Below are 13,659 nucleotides of genomic sequence, written 5' to 3' on the forward strand. Positions count from 1 at the left end.
TTCCCCTTTTTTTTCCCTCCAGGAACATTTCAACAATAAGTCCTGATATTATAAATTATTTGGTGAGGAACTGAGCTTTAAATGCAGACAATAAAAACTGTGGAAAAACAAGTGATAGAAGAAGCGTTTTTCACAGAATCTTTCCCAGAGAAAAAAGAGTGCAGCAGATGTCTGGAAAGCAGGCAGCTCAGTGAGCAGCAGCCATTGGAAGGAGCTGTCTGCAGCTCTCAGTGCTGTACTGAGCATGTCCCAACGGAGCCCAGTGCAAGCAGCACATTATGCAAAAAGGCAGCTCTAGCAGATGGGAGAGAGACACAGCAAGCATTCGCTTCACTTGCATCACTACCGCTTGAAAACAAACCTGGATCGCTAGAGGGGATCTCGCCATCAGGCCAAAGGAATGAAATCCGGGAGCATGGCTTGATTACCAAAAGCATTGCACAGAGAAAAATCATGGGGAATCAAGATGGGAAGCTGAAGAAAAATACAGGTGATGTGCATGAAGGAGGAGAGGATGCTTCTGGGCCCAGGGATACAGATGGCACAAAGAAGGTATCAGGAAGCAGAAGGGGACTGGGGAAGCATGTAAAAGGAAGTGAATCTGGTAAGAAGAAGGGTAAGTCGGACTCCAGGGCTTCGGTGTTTTCAAACCTGAGGATCAGAAAAAATCTGTCTAAGGCTAAAGATGGGAATAGTAGTTCACGGGAGGATGTTTTGGAAAGCCAGGCCTTGCAGGCTGGAGAGCTGGACAGTACTCATTCAATCATTACCAAAACTCCAGATATAAGCATCTCTGCAGATGAAGGGGGTCTCTCAGACACAGATGTTGAACATTTTGAAATCAGAAATGAAACTGTCCCAGCTGCTGTGGAGACACAGGATGGACAAAGGACCAGCTCTGGCTCTGATACAGATATATACAGTTTCCATTCAGCCACAGAACAAGAGGATTTGCTTTCTGATATCCAGCAAGCTATTAGACTGCAGCAGCAGCAGCAGCAGGGGGCAATTAACATTGGAACTGAGGACCTTGTCACCAAAACAATGGGTCAACACATGGCAAATTCAAAAGCAGCCCCCTTAGATTTTGAACGCTTTTTTTCAATAACTACTACTGACAAAGAGAGGAGCCCAGACACTGAGGGGGATTTTCCAGCGATATCTGAAATTGCCGAAAACATTCCCATCTCCTGTGCAACTGAATGTGAACTAAAAGAAGTGGTAAATGGCACAGCCTTTCCTGGTAACGGTTTAATTGAAACACAAGAACGTAAGCTATTGATTGAAGAACAGGAAAAGCTTATTGCTGGAGTGGATGCTGTAGCTAGTGACATAGAAGATTTAAATAGAACTGCAGTAGAAAATGAATCTCAGACATACGTCTCCACACAACCTTTCCTAACCTCAGTAGCAGATGCTGAGGCTAAAATTGCTGAAGTGCAGGCTGTTGATTTCCAGGGCTCAGTAACAGAGGATGGTATTTCAGATGCAAGGTGCAGACATGCTGCTGAGACTCAGGAAGGAAAAGTGTCAGCCAGTCAAGAGGACCTGTATAACGGTTTATCCACGGAAATAAAAAATAGCATTTTGTCCTCTGAGGGGACAGCAAACAGTCCAACATTTGGTTCCCGATGCTTTAAGCCTTATCTAATTAATCCTTGTTACATCAAAACCACAACTAGGCAACTGAGTTCTCCCAACCATTCACCTTCTCCTTCTCCGTCCCAGAGCCCACTTTTTACAAGGAGGCAGGAGTCCTTCCACAAAAAAGTTTCAATCAAGAAGCAGAGGTCTGCTAGTTTGGCTGGTTTATTTAGCCGTTCTGCAGACTGGACAGAAGAGGTATCTAATCACACATGTGAAATAACACAGAAAGCGGGCTCTGCAGACTACTTGGAGCACAAGAGATTTGGAGAGAAATTTCAAACAGAAAGAGTGCCTTTGACTCATTCAAGGAAGTCCTCAGGGGTGCAGGCTTCTACAGAGACATTTCCCAATGTCTTTTCAGGTGAGTGACATGTATTAAGGTTTTGTTTTTTTCCCCCAGAAAGTCTTTGAAAATATGTTTTCAATACTTGAATTCAGCCCTTTGCATGTACTTTTGTCTTTACTTGTGCTGATAGTTTTAAAATTGACAGCCTGATCTTACAATACAATTGCATTTCATTAATTAGCATAACCTCTCTATTCAGCATTAGCCTAGCAGTACTGCCAGGAAAGGAAGTGCATAACTCTTTGAAGTTTTTCTTTCTGCTTTTCTCCTTTGTCTAAATCCTCTAGGAAAAAGCTGGATGGCTTAAATTATTCTTGGTGAATATGCTAAGAGCTGTACTATTGTAGGCAGACCAGCTCTCTGCATAAGCAGACCTTTCAGATGTGAAGCTTTCTGTAACTGTGGCCCTGTTACGAGTTTTCTTGTGCTAGGCACTGTTCTGATGTACTGTAAATATTTGAGAACTGCACCTGGTGTTAGACTGAAATAGTGATAAGGATTAGCTTATTACAAAAACGAAAAAGTCGTGCAAGCACAGATGGACAGTGTTGCAGAAATGAACCAATTTCCTCTTCAGAAGGCGGAAAGAGGAGAGTGAAAAATGTTAATGACTTCAGCATAAAATGGAGCAGAGAAGGGAAACTGTATACAATCTGGTAGCAGTGGCAGGTTCCTGCTCTGGCTACGTAAAGTAACTCATTCTAGAAAGCATTCTTTTACCTTGCCTGTTAGGCAGATTGCATATTCTCACAAACACACAGGAATATAGTTTACAAATGAAACAGCATAAACAGGTGGTTATATTTTCCCATACTTTTAGGTTTTTTACCCCTTTCCCTTCCCCCATCTGTAGTTTCTATATAAAGCTAATGTATTCACCAGCAGAGACAGCCTCTGCCACATAGGAGATATATATACAGAAGAGACTCAGCAACATATTCTATTTATTTTTCACAGAAGAAAACTGTAGAAAAACCTCATAAAATATAGAGAGCATGCCCTACAAGCATCCTTTACAAGAGTCAAACAGTTGCATCTATAATCAAGTTTATTCTGAATGGAAGTCTGTTCTAGATGCCTGAGCACAATAACTATATATACCCGATCTATTGGAAAAAAATGCAGTGAGAATGTTTTTGTCTTTTTATGAAAACTAAACAACTAGTACTGTTTATGAAGGAAACAATGACAAAATTTAAAAATCACATGTAAATAAAGCAGTTAAGCCATCAACAGCTCTTTTGCATAAGAAGACTATCTTGTTTTATAGTGTGCCTTTTAGAAATTATATAACTTGTAATAATTTGCATTCATGGTTCCTTTCTTTGTGCACATTCTTCTCTGCTTGACTCACAATAATAGTGGTAATGAACCTGTCTGGAAACAGAAATAAAAATTAGTGGCTTTTTTGCACAGCAGCAGATTCAGAGTAAGCCATTAACAAAATTTCTCAGATTCAAATCACAAGAATACTTTGATTTGAACAGAAATCCTCGATTGTAATCTTGAAAATGTTTTAAATTCCTTCCACTTGTGTTCTTAGATTTAATTTCAGATATTCCTATCTAAAGTTTTATGATTTGAAGTAATCATTACTTTCAGATTTATAGCATATAAAAAGCACAATTGGGTTTTTTTTTTTGCCTTTCAACATTTGACAACTCAAGCTGAGAGAGCAAGGCTTTAAATTACATCATCAGTAATTAGCACTACAATAAAAAATAAAGTCTATGATGTAAATGAATTTTATGTGACAAACTTCAAGAACACGGAATTACTTTTTAAGGACTTGTTTTCCAGGAGAAAATTTTTTTTCACATTTCTCACAAGGTTTTGATTTACTTACTAATAATTTTTTCTTTATAGTGTTTTTCCACCAACACTTAAGACTATTATTGTGAAGGGACTAATGACCAATGCAACAGTAGTTCTGTTTCTAATGGAAATTACAGTGACCCTCATTTACATATACATACCAGCTGTCTTTACAGCCGGAGGACAATTATACCTTTCAGTTCATGCAGAAAAGCTTGAAATGAGGAAACTGGAAATGACATGATAACACTTCCTCTCTTTTTAGTCATTCTTCTTATTTTGAAAAATAGATTTACAAACTGAAAATTATCCGGAATATAGAAATAACAAGTAATGTAATTAAATGAAACAAATTCGTATTCCCACAGACTGGCTGTCATTGCTGTAAGAGCAGAAAAGTCTCTTTATTTAAATCAATATACTCAGCAACAGTTACAGAAATAATTTCCTTGTAATTTGAATACTGCTTTTGAAAAATGTTGTAGTTTAATTGTGTGCATGAGACATACTAATTTTTGGATTATCCTCATGGTTTTAAAAATAACATTTTTTTTATAGTGTCTTATTTCTATGAAAAAAAAATCAGCTTCTTGCCTAGAGCATTAAATCCCATCTTACTGTGTGCAGTGACTGCAGTGTTGTTTTGCATTTCTAGCTAGAATCAAGTAAAATATTCCACAACACTTTAGTCATTGATTTTACTGACAGCAGGTTCTATGCGGATGACTGGCCTACTTTTGCACTGTGGTGTATCTTGGCTGTGTGCCACTTGGTTTTCACAACAATCCGCACAAACTTTCCTAAGCCTATTTTAATGTAAAATGTAGATGGAAGCCAACAACTGGAATAGTAGAGAATTTTATTTTGGCTTTATACAAGAAGTAAGCAAAGTATAGTGTTTCAAATTTGATGCATTAGCTAAGAATGTGGTATAGACAAATTTATAGGCATTTTATAATTGAGGCATCAGATTTATTTCTGTTTTCACGAGGACAGCTATATTTGAAACTGCAATGCCAGTAATTTGCAAGTTCTAGATTACCTAGTACACCGTGGAGCCATGATTTTCATATTGAGATCCCAGGAGGACAAGAGCGAAACCTGAATGAGTACAGTTGGCTCTCTCATTTTGAATGTGTTAATAAATCATTTGTACTAACAGTAAGAAAATACTTTGGTGGGAAAATCAAAGTGATGTTTCCAAATGTTAACATAACTGAAACTGAATAGCTAATAGATTGATTTCATTAAAAGGAGTTTATCTTCATATTAATTTGGGGTGCAGCAATTGCAGAGGAGCTAGTGAGGCTGTCTATTACATAAACTGAATGTAGGAGTCCCATTGGCTGCCCCAGATGGTAATTAAACTCAATCCAGACAAACCTTTTCTAATCTCTGTTGGCTGACTGTAACACAGCTGATGCATGAATTTCTTTCAAACAGATAATTTATCTTTAAATTTATCTTCAGAGATTTAGATTTCTTGGGATCTATCTGTAAACAAGAGACAAATAAGTAAAAAGTCCTATTTACCATCAAACAAAACTTGTAGTCAATCCTGTGTTTCTGTGCTCATGGTCTGATTCATAGGTAGATAAGTAAGTTTAGATTATGGAAGCTCGCTTATTAAAACTTCCAATATTAGTTAGAAAATCGCACATATAGTTTTATGAAACTGCTCATATTGTAAGCCCACAAACAGATCTATTAGAAAGACACAGCTATTTCTTGTAACATAACTATTGCTTAGCACTGATAGTTTCAAAACTGCTATGTACCTAAACAAAATTATTATGGCAAAGCTATTACATTAGTTGCACGCTTGAACATTTGGACATTTTACACCACTGATAATTACAAGGCCTGCCTAGTCCTAAAGAAAACTGTTATCTGGGATGGCAGAGGTTTTAGGCCACTTTTCATCCTGTCCAAGGATCCAGGAATAAAAATACATTGCAAGGAAAGTTTGGATCTTAATCCAACAGGTATCCCTAATGACCACTGAAGGAAGCAAGAGAACACCAAAAGAAACAAGATAGAGGCGTAACTTGGGTGGACCAAGACAGGACTGTGAGTGGGCCCTTTCCTGGAAACATGATGAATATTCATGTTTGTTGTAAATATAAGCTGAAAATCCAAAGGCTGAGATGGGCCCATTTGGAGAAATCCCCCGTGTTCCCTGGTGCTGCAATAAAGAATACCTGCTTAATAATCTCATTTTCTATTGAGTCCTATTGAGTCCTATGGAGAGAACTTGAAAAAATACACAAGAGTTTGTTTCTGAGACATAAAGTAGATCTTCTTAGACACTTTTTCAAGACTGTTTTTTGGGAGGTTTTTTGTTGTTTTTTTACTTTTTAAATTGTGTTTCACATGATGCACTTTTACCTACTGGTATCCCAAGCAGACTATTTATCATGTAACTGTTATTTAAGACTACTTATGATTTACTGTTTCACTGATATTTCTTAGCAGTAATACAAACAATGTTTTAGTCAGATGCTGGGGCAGTGCAGCCTCTCCTAACTAAAAGAGCTACCCAACAGTAACTCTTCATGTGATATGGGAATACACACTACACTGAGAGTTGCTAGTAAGCATCCAAAGAGAAAGTTCCTTCTATTTTTTCCTAGTGAACCCAAGTATGGAGGGACAAGGGGAAAGGGCTGCAGTGCTGCACTCCAACAACAGTAAAATGGTTTCAAAATGGACTGCAATATGTTATTGAAAGACTACTGAGTGCTGTTAAGTTGCTTTAATGTTACTGTGCCAGCACTGCAATATGGGAATCTGAGCAACATAAGTAACGTCACCAGAATGTAGTGCTGTCACAGGCTCGTTTTGATGTGGTCTTACGATTAATGCTTTGATCTTTATCTAGAACTTCTTTAAGAGTAGCAGATTTTGGTCATGGGGTTGAGTGGACGCATCTCTCGGGCAATCTCTTTCTCAGCAGCAGCTCTGTTCTGTGGTCTGACTCGTGTGTGGAGCAGAAATGTAGTGTTTAAGTTATCTGCTGATCTCCTTTGGAGGCACAAAGCAAAAAACCAAAAGGAACAGCTGGAGGTTCATGCAGCATTCCATGGATCTCAGACACAGTACCAGTATAATACCCATTACAGATGGGATCTAGCTAGAACTGATCATTAAAGGACAGTGTGTGTTTCAGTGATTTCATTTCTGTGAGAAGATCAGCGGATTATTCCTTTGGGAATAATTATGCAGAATTTAATTTTCAGTATATTTCTTGGATCTAATCATAGCTTTTATTTTTAAAAACATATAAATTATTTAATGCCTATCATTTTTTTGGTCTTTTTTTCAATGTATAAAAATGGTGCAAAGGCTTCTTTTTTGAAGAGAAAGGCTATTTCTTAAAATAAGTCTTATGTTTTTCTCCATACTGCGTGGCCTGAAGAAAAACAAACTTGGAACTGATAAGCATCTCTTGGAGTATTTTTAGGCTGCCTATATATGAGAGATCAAGTTCTAATGTGAATCATGGAGATTAGAAAATGCAAAAAAACTAATTATACAAAGTATTTTGTCTGTGCTGTAGTTTAACCACACTCAGGATATGGTCAAGTCTATCTGTATAAACTGCTCCTGCCAAAATTTGGACTTACATTATGTGGTGATGAAGCGTATGTGTGTTTTTGTGACTGCAGCTTCGTTTCTTTTGAGGTACATTTAAAAGCATCATTCTGTAAGCAGCTAGGTGGAATACAACAGCTTCCAGAAACTTGCTACTGTGTATACAATTTCTGGAAGGATGAGGTGAGTTGATACAAGGGGAACAGGGCAGAAGCAGTGAGAAGCCGTGAAAGGTAGGCAATGGAAAGGATATGAGGACTTGACATTGTGTCGCCTCATTCCCACATCGTCATATGATAGTACAAGGCCAGTTCCATTTCATTATGTTAGAAAAGACAACAAAGTGAGTTCAGAAGCTGCTCTAAGCAGCAAAAGCTTCCAGCTTTCCTACATTGCAGTTCATACAAAGGAAGTTAGGGATAATAACAATATGGCCTTTGTTACTTTGAGTACAAAATGACTGTTTTTCATTTTATTTCCATATTGCTGCTGTCCAGAAGAAGTTTCCGTCACATTGATGGAAATTGCTAGGCTTTCTGAATGTGAATAGGAAGTGGATTACGTTTTCCGATGCAAAACCTTGCTTTATTCTCAGATAAATAGGGAATATGACTTCTTTCTTCTGTGGATGCATAGATGATAGAACCATTAAGTCACCAGTTTTGCAACAATAAGAAGCAGTGGAAATGAGACTTAAAAGTAAATCCTAATATATATAAAATTAAATGGAAATATATAAATTTAGAGGTAGAAAAATGCCGAATAACTTATTCTTTTTGGTGTCTTGACATACACAGATAAACAGTAGCATGAAAGCCTAATCACAAATGAGATTTATCACTGAGGCATTCTTATTTAGAAGTAAAAGTATGAATTTTTTGGTCTCACGATCTATACGAAATCTATCAGGAGTGTCAGAGCTCTGAACCTGATGTGAATTTGAATAAGAAGGAAACATCGATAACTTTACTGTGGAAGTAATTACAGGAGGCAGCTTTTGTTCTAGAATTTATGTGATTCCAAGATCTGGCTCAGATGTCCCCTGAAGATATGTAATAGGTAATATGTCCCAGGGGAAAAAAAACTCGTATCCTTTCCTCTCCCTCGCACTGATAAAGAAAAAATAAAATCACTGTACAAAATAAGTCAACGCTGTGGTAACACTATGATTAATTACAGTAACATCTGCAAGCAGTCATGGGACAAAAGGTGGTTTTCATTAATAAGGGAAAAAAACCCCAAAAACCCAAAACATTCATAATAGAGAGTATGTATCCAAACACTATTTTTGTCATGTGCAACCAAAATCTGACAGTCTCCTCCAACTTTAATAACTGCTGATCTTTTAATATTTATCACAATATACAAAAGCTTTTCTTCTTTGTAGCCATGGCAAAAACTGGTAAGATGAAAATAAGAAAAGAACCCAGAAAATTAGAACTACATTCCATGAAAAAGAAAACCATATACATGCACAACTATATTTTCAAAAATACATTCTTAATCCAAATTGACTTAATCTGAATAAAACCTAAGTGTGTCTCCCTTGCTGTAACTGGATCTTCATTTCTTTCATTGATGAATTCAACTATTACCTCAACTATTTCTCAATGTGCTATATTGTCTTGACTCGTTGCATGAAAAATAGTGTTTAGATACACACGAGAGGAAAGAAAGCTAAGGTGTGTTTGGGCTCTAATAAGTAGGCTGAAATAAATTTGTTATTTGTCCCCCACTTCGGAGGTTTCCTAGTTTATTTCAACTGTATTTTGGGAATTGTGGCTGCTTGAGGAAATACTTGGATTTGATTCTAAGGTAGAAACAGGGCAAACTGCATTAACTGTCAAATGAAATGTAGAACCATTGGGAATAAGGAAATTTTTAAAAATCAGATTGTACAGAATAGTGTGTATCAGTTTGGACTGACAAAAGATTCTGTTAGTAACAGCTGCCGAAAAAGACATCAGAAGAGATTCTTATTTTAAAAAGCTAGACAGAAAGAATTGTGGCTTTCCAGCAGCCTGTGAGAACCTGGCACTGAATACTGTCTTCACATTGCAAATCACCACAGAAATTAAAAGGATAAAGATGGGCAGAATTAAATACTTGCTGAGAGAAACCTAAGCCCCCAGAAAACACAATATAAAAATTGCCAAAGATGCATATGGTGCCTAAAAGATTTGATAGACAGACCTATATAGATTCTCTTTTATCAAAAACCACTATAATTTGAGAAGCTTCAGCAATGTACCTCCGTAATATGAAACAGTATTAACATGTAATATTGTTGCATTAGAATCTGAAAAGAAATCAAGGTGAAAGAAGACATGACATATAATCTTGTGGGAGGGCACATCTTTATATTTTTAGAAAGGTATTTTGTAGTGTGTGCCACTGCTTTATTATAGGTAAGAAATTGTTTATTATTATAAAACTTTGTCTTCTGACAGATATTTAGTGATATGTAAAATACATTCTTACCTTTCATTATATCTATGACATATGCGACCTTAACTAGGTTGACCTGCTTCTGCAGGGATTTGGACTAGATGATCTCTAAAGCTTCCTTCCAATCCCTACCATTCTATGATTCTATGACAAAAATGGTGAAAAGGTATAGAAGTGTGATTTAATTCTTCATCTCAGGGTATCTTGTTATACATGTATTATATATCAGAATATTTGGTGTGAGGGAAACGTGTAAGGTCTTACTCGTCATGAAAGCAAATTTTTCAGGAGCTTAATGCTCAAGTTAGGGAGAAAGAGTGCTTCAGAAACACGCTAATCTGCAAGAATTCTGAAAGCCCTTGTCTCAGGCTATCACAAATGTTTTAATACATTTTCAAACTCCAATGATAGCAAAGCTGTACTTTTTTTAAAAAAAGGTATTATATTTGTATTATTTCAAAGGACTGAGAAAACTTTAGTCATCTTTATTTTGATTAGAGAAGCAAGGAAGGCTTTGGAAGAAATTTTGAAGGAAAAAATGCTAAGATATAATTAGAATTTGGGTACATGATAAAAGAGTAAAGAAAAGTAGAACAAAATGAAGCATGATTTCAGCAAAGATCCATAAGACTACGTTGATAACTTTTTGTGTACAACTGCTTTCTATACAATGCAAGAGTGGTAGAAAGGAATTCACCTGTATTTTCATACAAAATGGCAACACTGAAAATCACTTGCTGGAAGAAGAAAATAACTAATGGTTTGTTAAGGGACTCTGTCATGTTATTTCACTGCCACTAGAGAGGAACAGCTTGGTTTTGGTTTATTTCTGCCTAGGGTTGTGATAGATAAGCTTGATCAGGCCATAGAAGTTGATTGCATAATCAACACAAAAGTAGAGATGGATCCTGACCTTTGTCCCAGCCACAGGGTTTGCAGGACTTGGCATTTTCATTGCAAGGTAAAATGTTCAGTAATCTTCTGAAAATTGTGTTATAACATGGAAAGCCAAAACTAGGAATTGGATTGACACTGGGAGTTCATTCATCAGAACAAAGGTCTGCATTAAATAGATTTTAACTTGACTACTTGAGCTCTTTCCAGCACGATTTGTGCAAAAATGGCATATGATTAACTAACATTTTAACACACCACTGGGGAATAGGCTGAAATTGGTATTGTGACCATGTCTCATAAGCCAGCACAAGTGGGGCAAGCTTGGCCGAATCAAGGGACTCTGGATAAAGAGTAAGATGGAGTTTTTTGAAAACCATTTGTTTGTAACATTCTTTCTGGGGTGGCTTTTTACTTTGTTGAATCTGATATGTCTCCTTGTTATCTTTCCTTTTGGAGAATCTAATTTTCAAATTTTACTAGACTTCCACTTTTTTCACCAGAACTTTGCTGGCAGAATTTCAGAGGCATTTATATGAGGTACCACCTATGGTGACCCCAGGGGCAGCAGTAGGATTCTCTTGCCTTGGGCAACTTGTGCCCTTGCTTCCAAAAGGGAGCATGCACACTTGTATTCCCTGGCTTTTTTGGGGATGTCTCAAACATTTGAAGTTGTTAGCAATATATATTGCTATATATATAGGAATATACATTCTCTTTCTGTAACCACATAATGGGATGCTTATTCTAGATAAGCGAGTTGAAATCTCAATAATATGGTTATTAAATCTGTCTTCAACAGTTTGGAATGTGTTTATTTATCAGACTAAAGGGGAAAAAAATACTTGATAGTAATTTATCCCGATAGTAATTTATAGTTTTATTATAGCTGTTTGAAGAATCTATGAATGTAATCGATCAATCAGTGCATTTCTCACTGAAATTTAGTAAATATATTTCTCACTTTGAAGTTACATTGAATTATGTGTATCTGGGCACAGAAAAATGGTGAGACAGGGGAGATAGTATTCATATATGTCTATTTCTTAATTCTCTTGTTTAGACAGACTTTCTTCTTTTGACTTCTGAATTTTAAAATGATATATGAGTTCAATTCCTGGCTCTGTTCACATGGATGGCATGAAATCTTGAGACAGAACATCAGAGAAGGGCAGTCCTCTTTGGCATGTCCACACATCCCTAGCTTTAGTAATGTTCTAAATAAAAAAAATATAATTTATTCTTTATATATTTTTGTAATATATATACTACCATAACATGCAATTTAAATATACATTTGAAGAAATCCATGTATAGCCACTGAGGTTCTTTTTCCCTTACAAACATCTTAGTGTACAAGTAGTAACTGCAGATACTAGCTATAACACTGAGAAGAACAGAAACAGCTTTTTGACAGAATTGTGGCAATTTATATCATAAGCCTAGACCTTGACAAGTTTTATTATTTTTTTAAGGTTGCCCAGGAGTTAGACTTTTGTTGTTTATTTAGTGGAAGGATTATTTTTTTTTTTCTTTTTGTTATTAAACCATGTTTTGTGTACAGGCCTGTTGCTTGGTAGGTTTTCCACGTTTTACATAACCAGGCTGTGAGAGAACTGTCATGTGATTTTATGAAAGTATCTGTCAATGAAAATTCAATCCCTTTAATAAACAAGCAAACAAAACCAAAACAAGCCCAAACAACCTCACAGGATGAGAGATCTGGATCGGATCTCTCAACCTAAATCAGCAGAGGATTAGAAACTTTGCAGTGAAAAAGAACAATAAATGAAGTTTCTAATCCTGGAATATTACGCATAATCTTCCAGGTCAGCCTTACAGTAAGTAAGAGACTAAATCTGTTACTCTCTTAGTGTAAATATATATGTAATATTCATTTATGAAGGACTTGGGCTTGTTATTTGAAGAGGAGGTGGCTAGAATACTGATTTCCAGTTCTGTTTTAAAACTCAGGTTCCACATGCATCTTTGAAAACCTCTTCTTTCTCAGCAGTTGTGTTGCACATCTAGGCTGATTGGTACAGGTTAGCTGAAAAACCTGAAATTTGAAAAGATTTTTAAATTAAATGAAAATATTAAAGAAATCTAATACTTTTGATCCTTGAAGTATTGATTTTATATACAAAATAATAATCTTTCACTGCTTTGTGTATTTAACACCAAGTGTGATTGTTTTGCCCTTAGGAAACAATTCAGTAAACTTTTGTTCTGTAGTTTGAGGGAACAAGATCAATGAGTAAAACTTGTAAGGCAAAGCATTTAGGAAATTGTATGCAGTTGCAATTACTAACTCATCTACAAATACAGAAATGTATGCAGCATTTATGTCTCTGATGTATTTGTCCTCTTCTATCATTCTGAGGAACGATTGGTGCTGCACAGTTCGGGCACTTTAGCGAATGTTTTAGATCTCACTTAGTTGTGACCTTCATGGTAGTATATCTAGAAAGGGAGAAATGACAAAAAAAAAAGAAGACATTATTTAGACATATATGGGACAGTGATGTCTGAAGTACAGTATTTACTTAATTTTGAAGAAAAGACTTTGTAGAAATTAACTTTTCTTTTTCCCTGTTTTCTCTTCCCTCTTTGTATAGAACTATGTTCGCAACTGGAATCTTTTGTAAATGAGAAACCATTAAGACAACCACAGTTGTATTTTTATATTTTGTAAGACTAGTAGAAAATATATTTTATATGGAAATTCACCATTTTGTGCATCTCTTCTTTCTGTTCCCGCCCTTTTTTTTTTTTTTTTTTTTTCTGCACTGTCTCCCAAAAATAGATCAAGGCCTATGGTACTTTTGGCTTCAAAGCTTATGAAACCTCTTTGCTGTGTCAGCGTTTCTGATTTCACTAAAGTGGTAAAAATAAAAAGAGAAAACTGGGGAAAG

The 13,659-nt window shown here is 36.2% G+C and overlaps 1 protein-coding gene across 1 annotated transcript in view; it reads left to right on the forward strand.

The window, feature by feature from the left end:
- The first annotated feature begins 453 nt into the window (after positions 1-453).
- The window catches only part of FMN2 (formin 2), a 162,061-nt gene continuing 148,855 nt past the window's right edge, over positions 454-13,659 (forward strand). Inside the window, exon 1 of the mRNA XM_061989984.1 lies at positions 454-2,008. Within this exon, the coding sequence (XP_061845968.1) occupies positions 454-2,008 (1,555 nt within the window). The remainder of the gene's footprint in view (positions 2,009-13,659) is intronic.

This window comes from Colius striatus, chromosome 2 (genome assembly GCF_028858725.1).
Source record: "Colius striatus isolate bColStr4 chromosome 2, bColStr4.1.hap1, whole genome shotgun sequence".
Taxonomy (NCBI): Eukaryota; Metazoa; Chordata; class Aves; order Coliiformes; family Coliidae; genus Colius; species Colius striatus.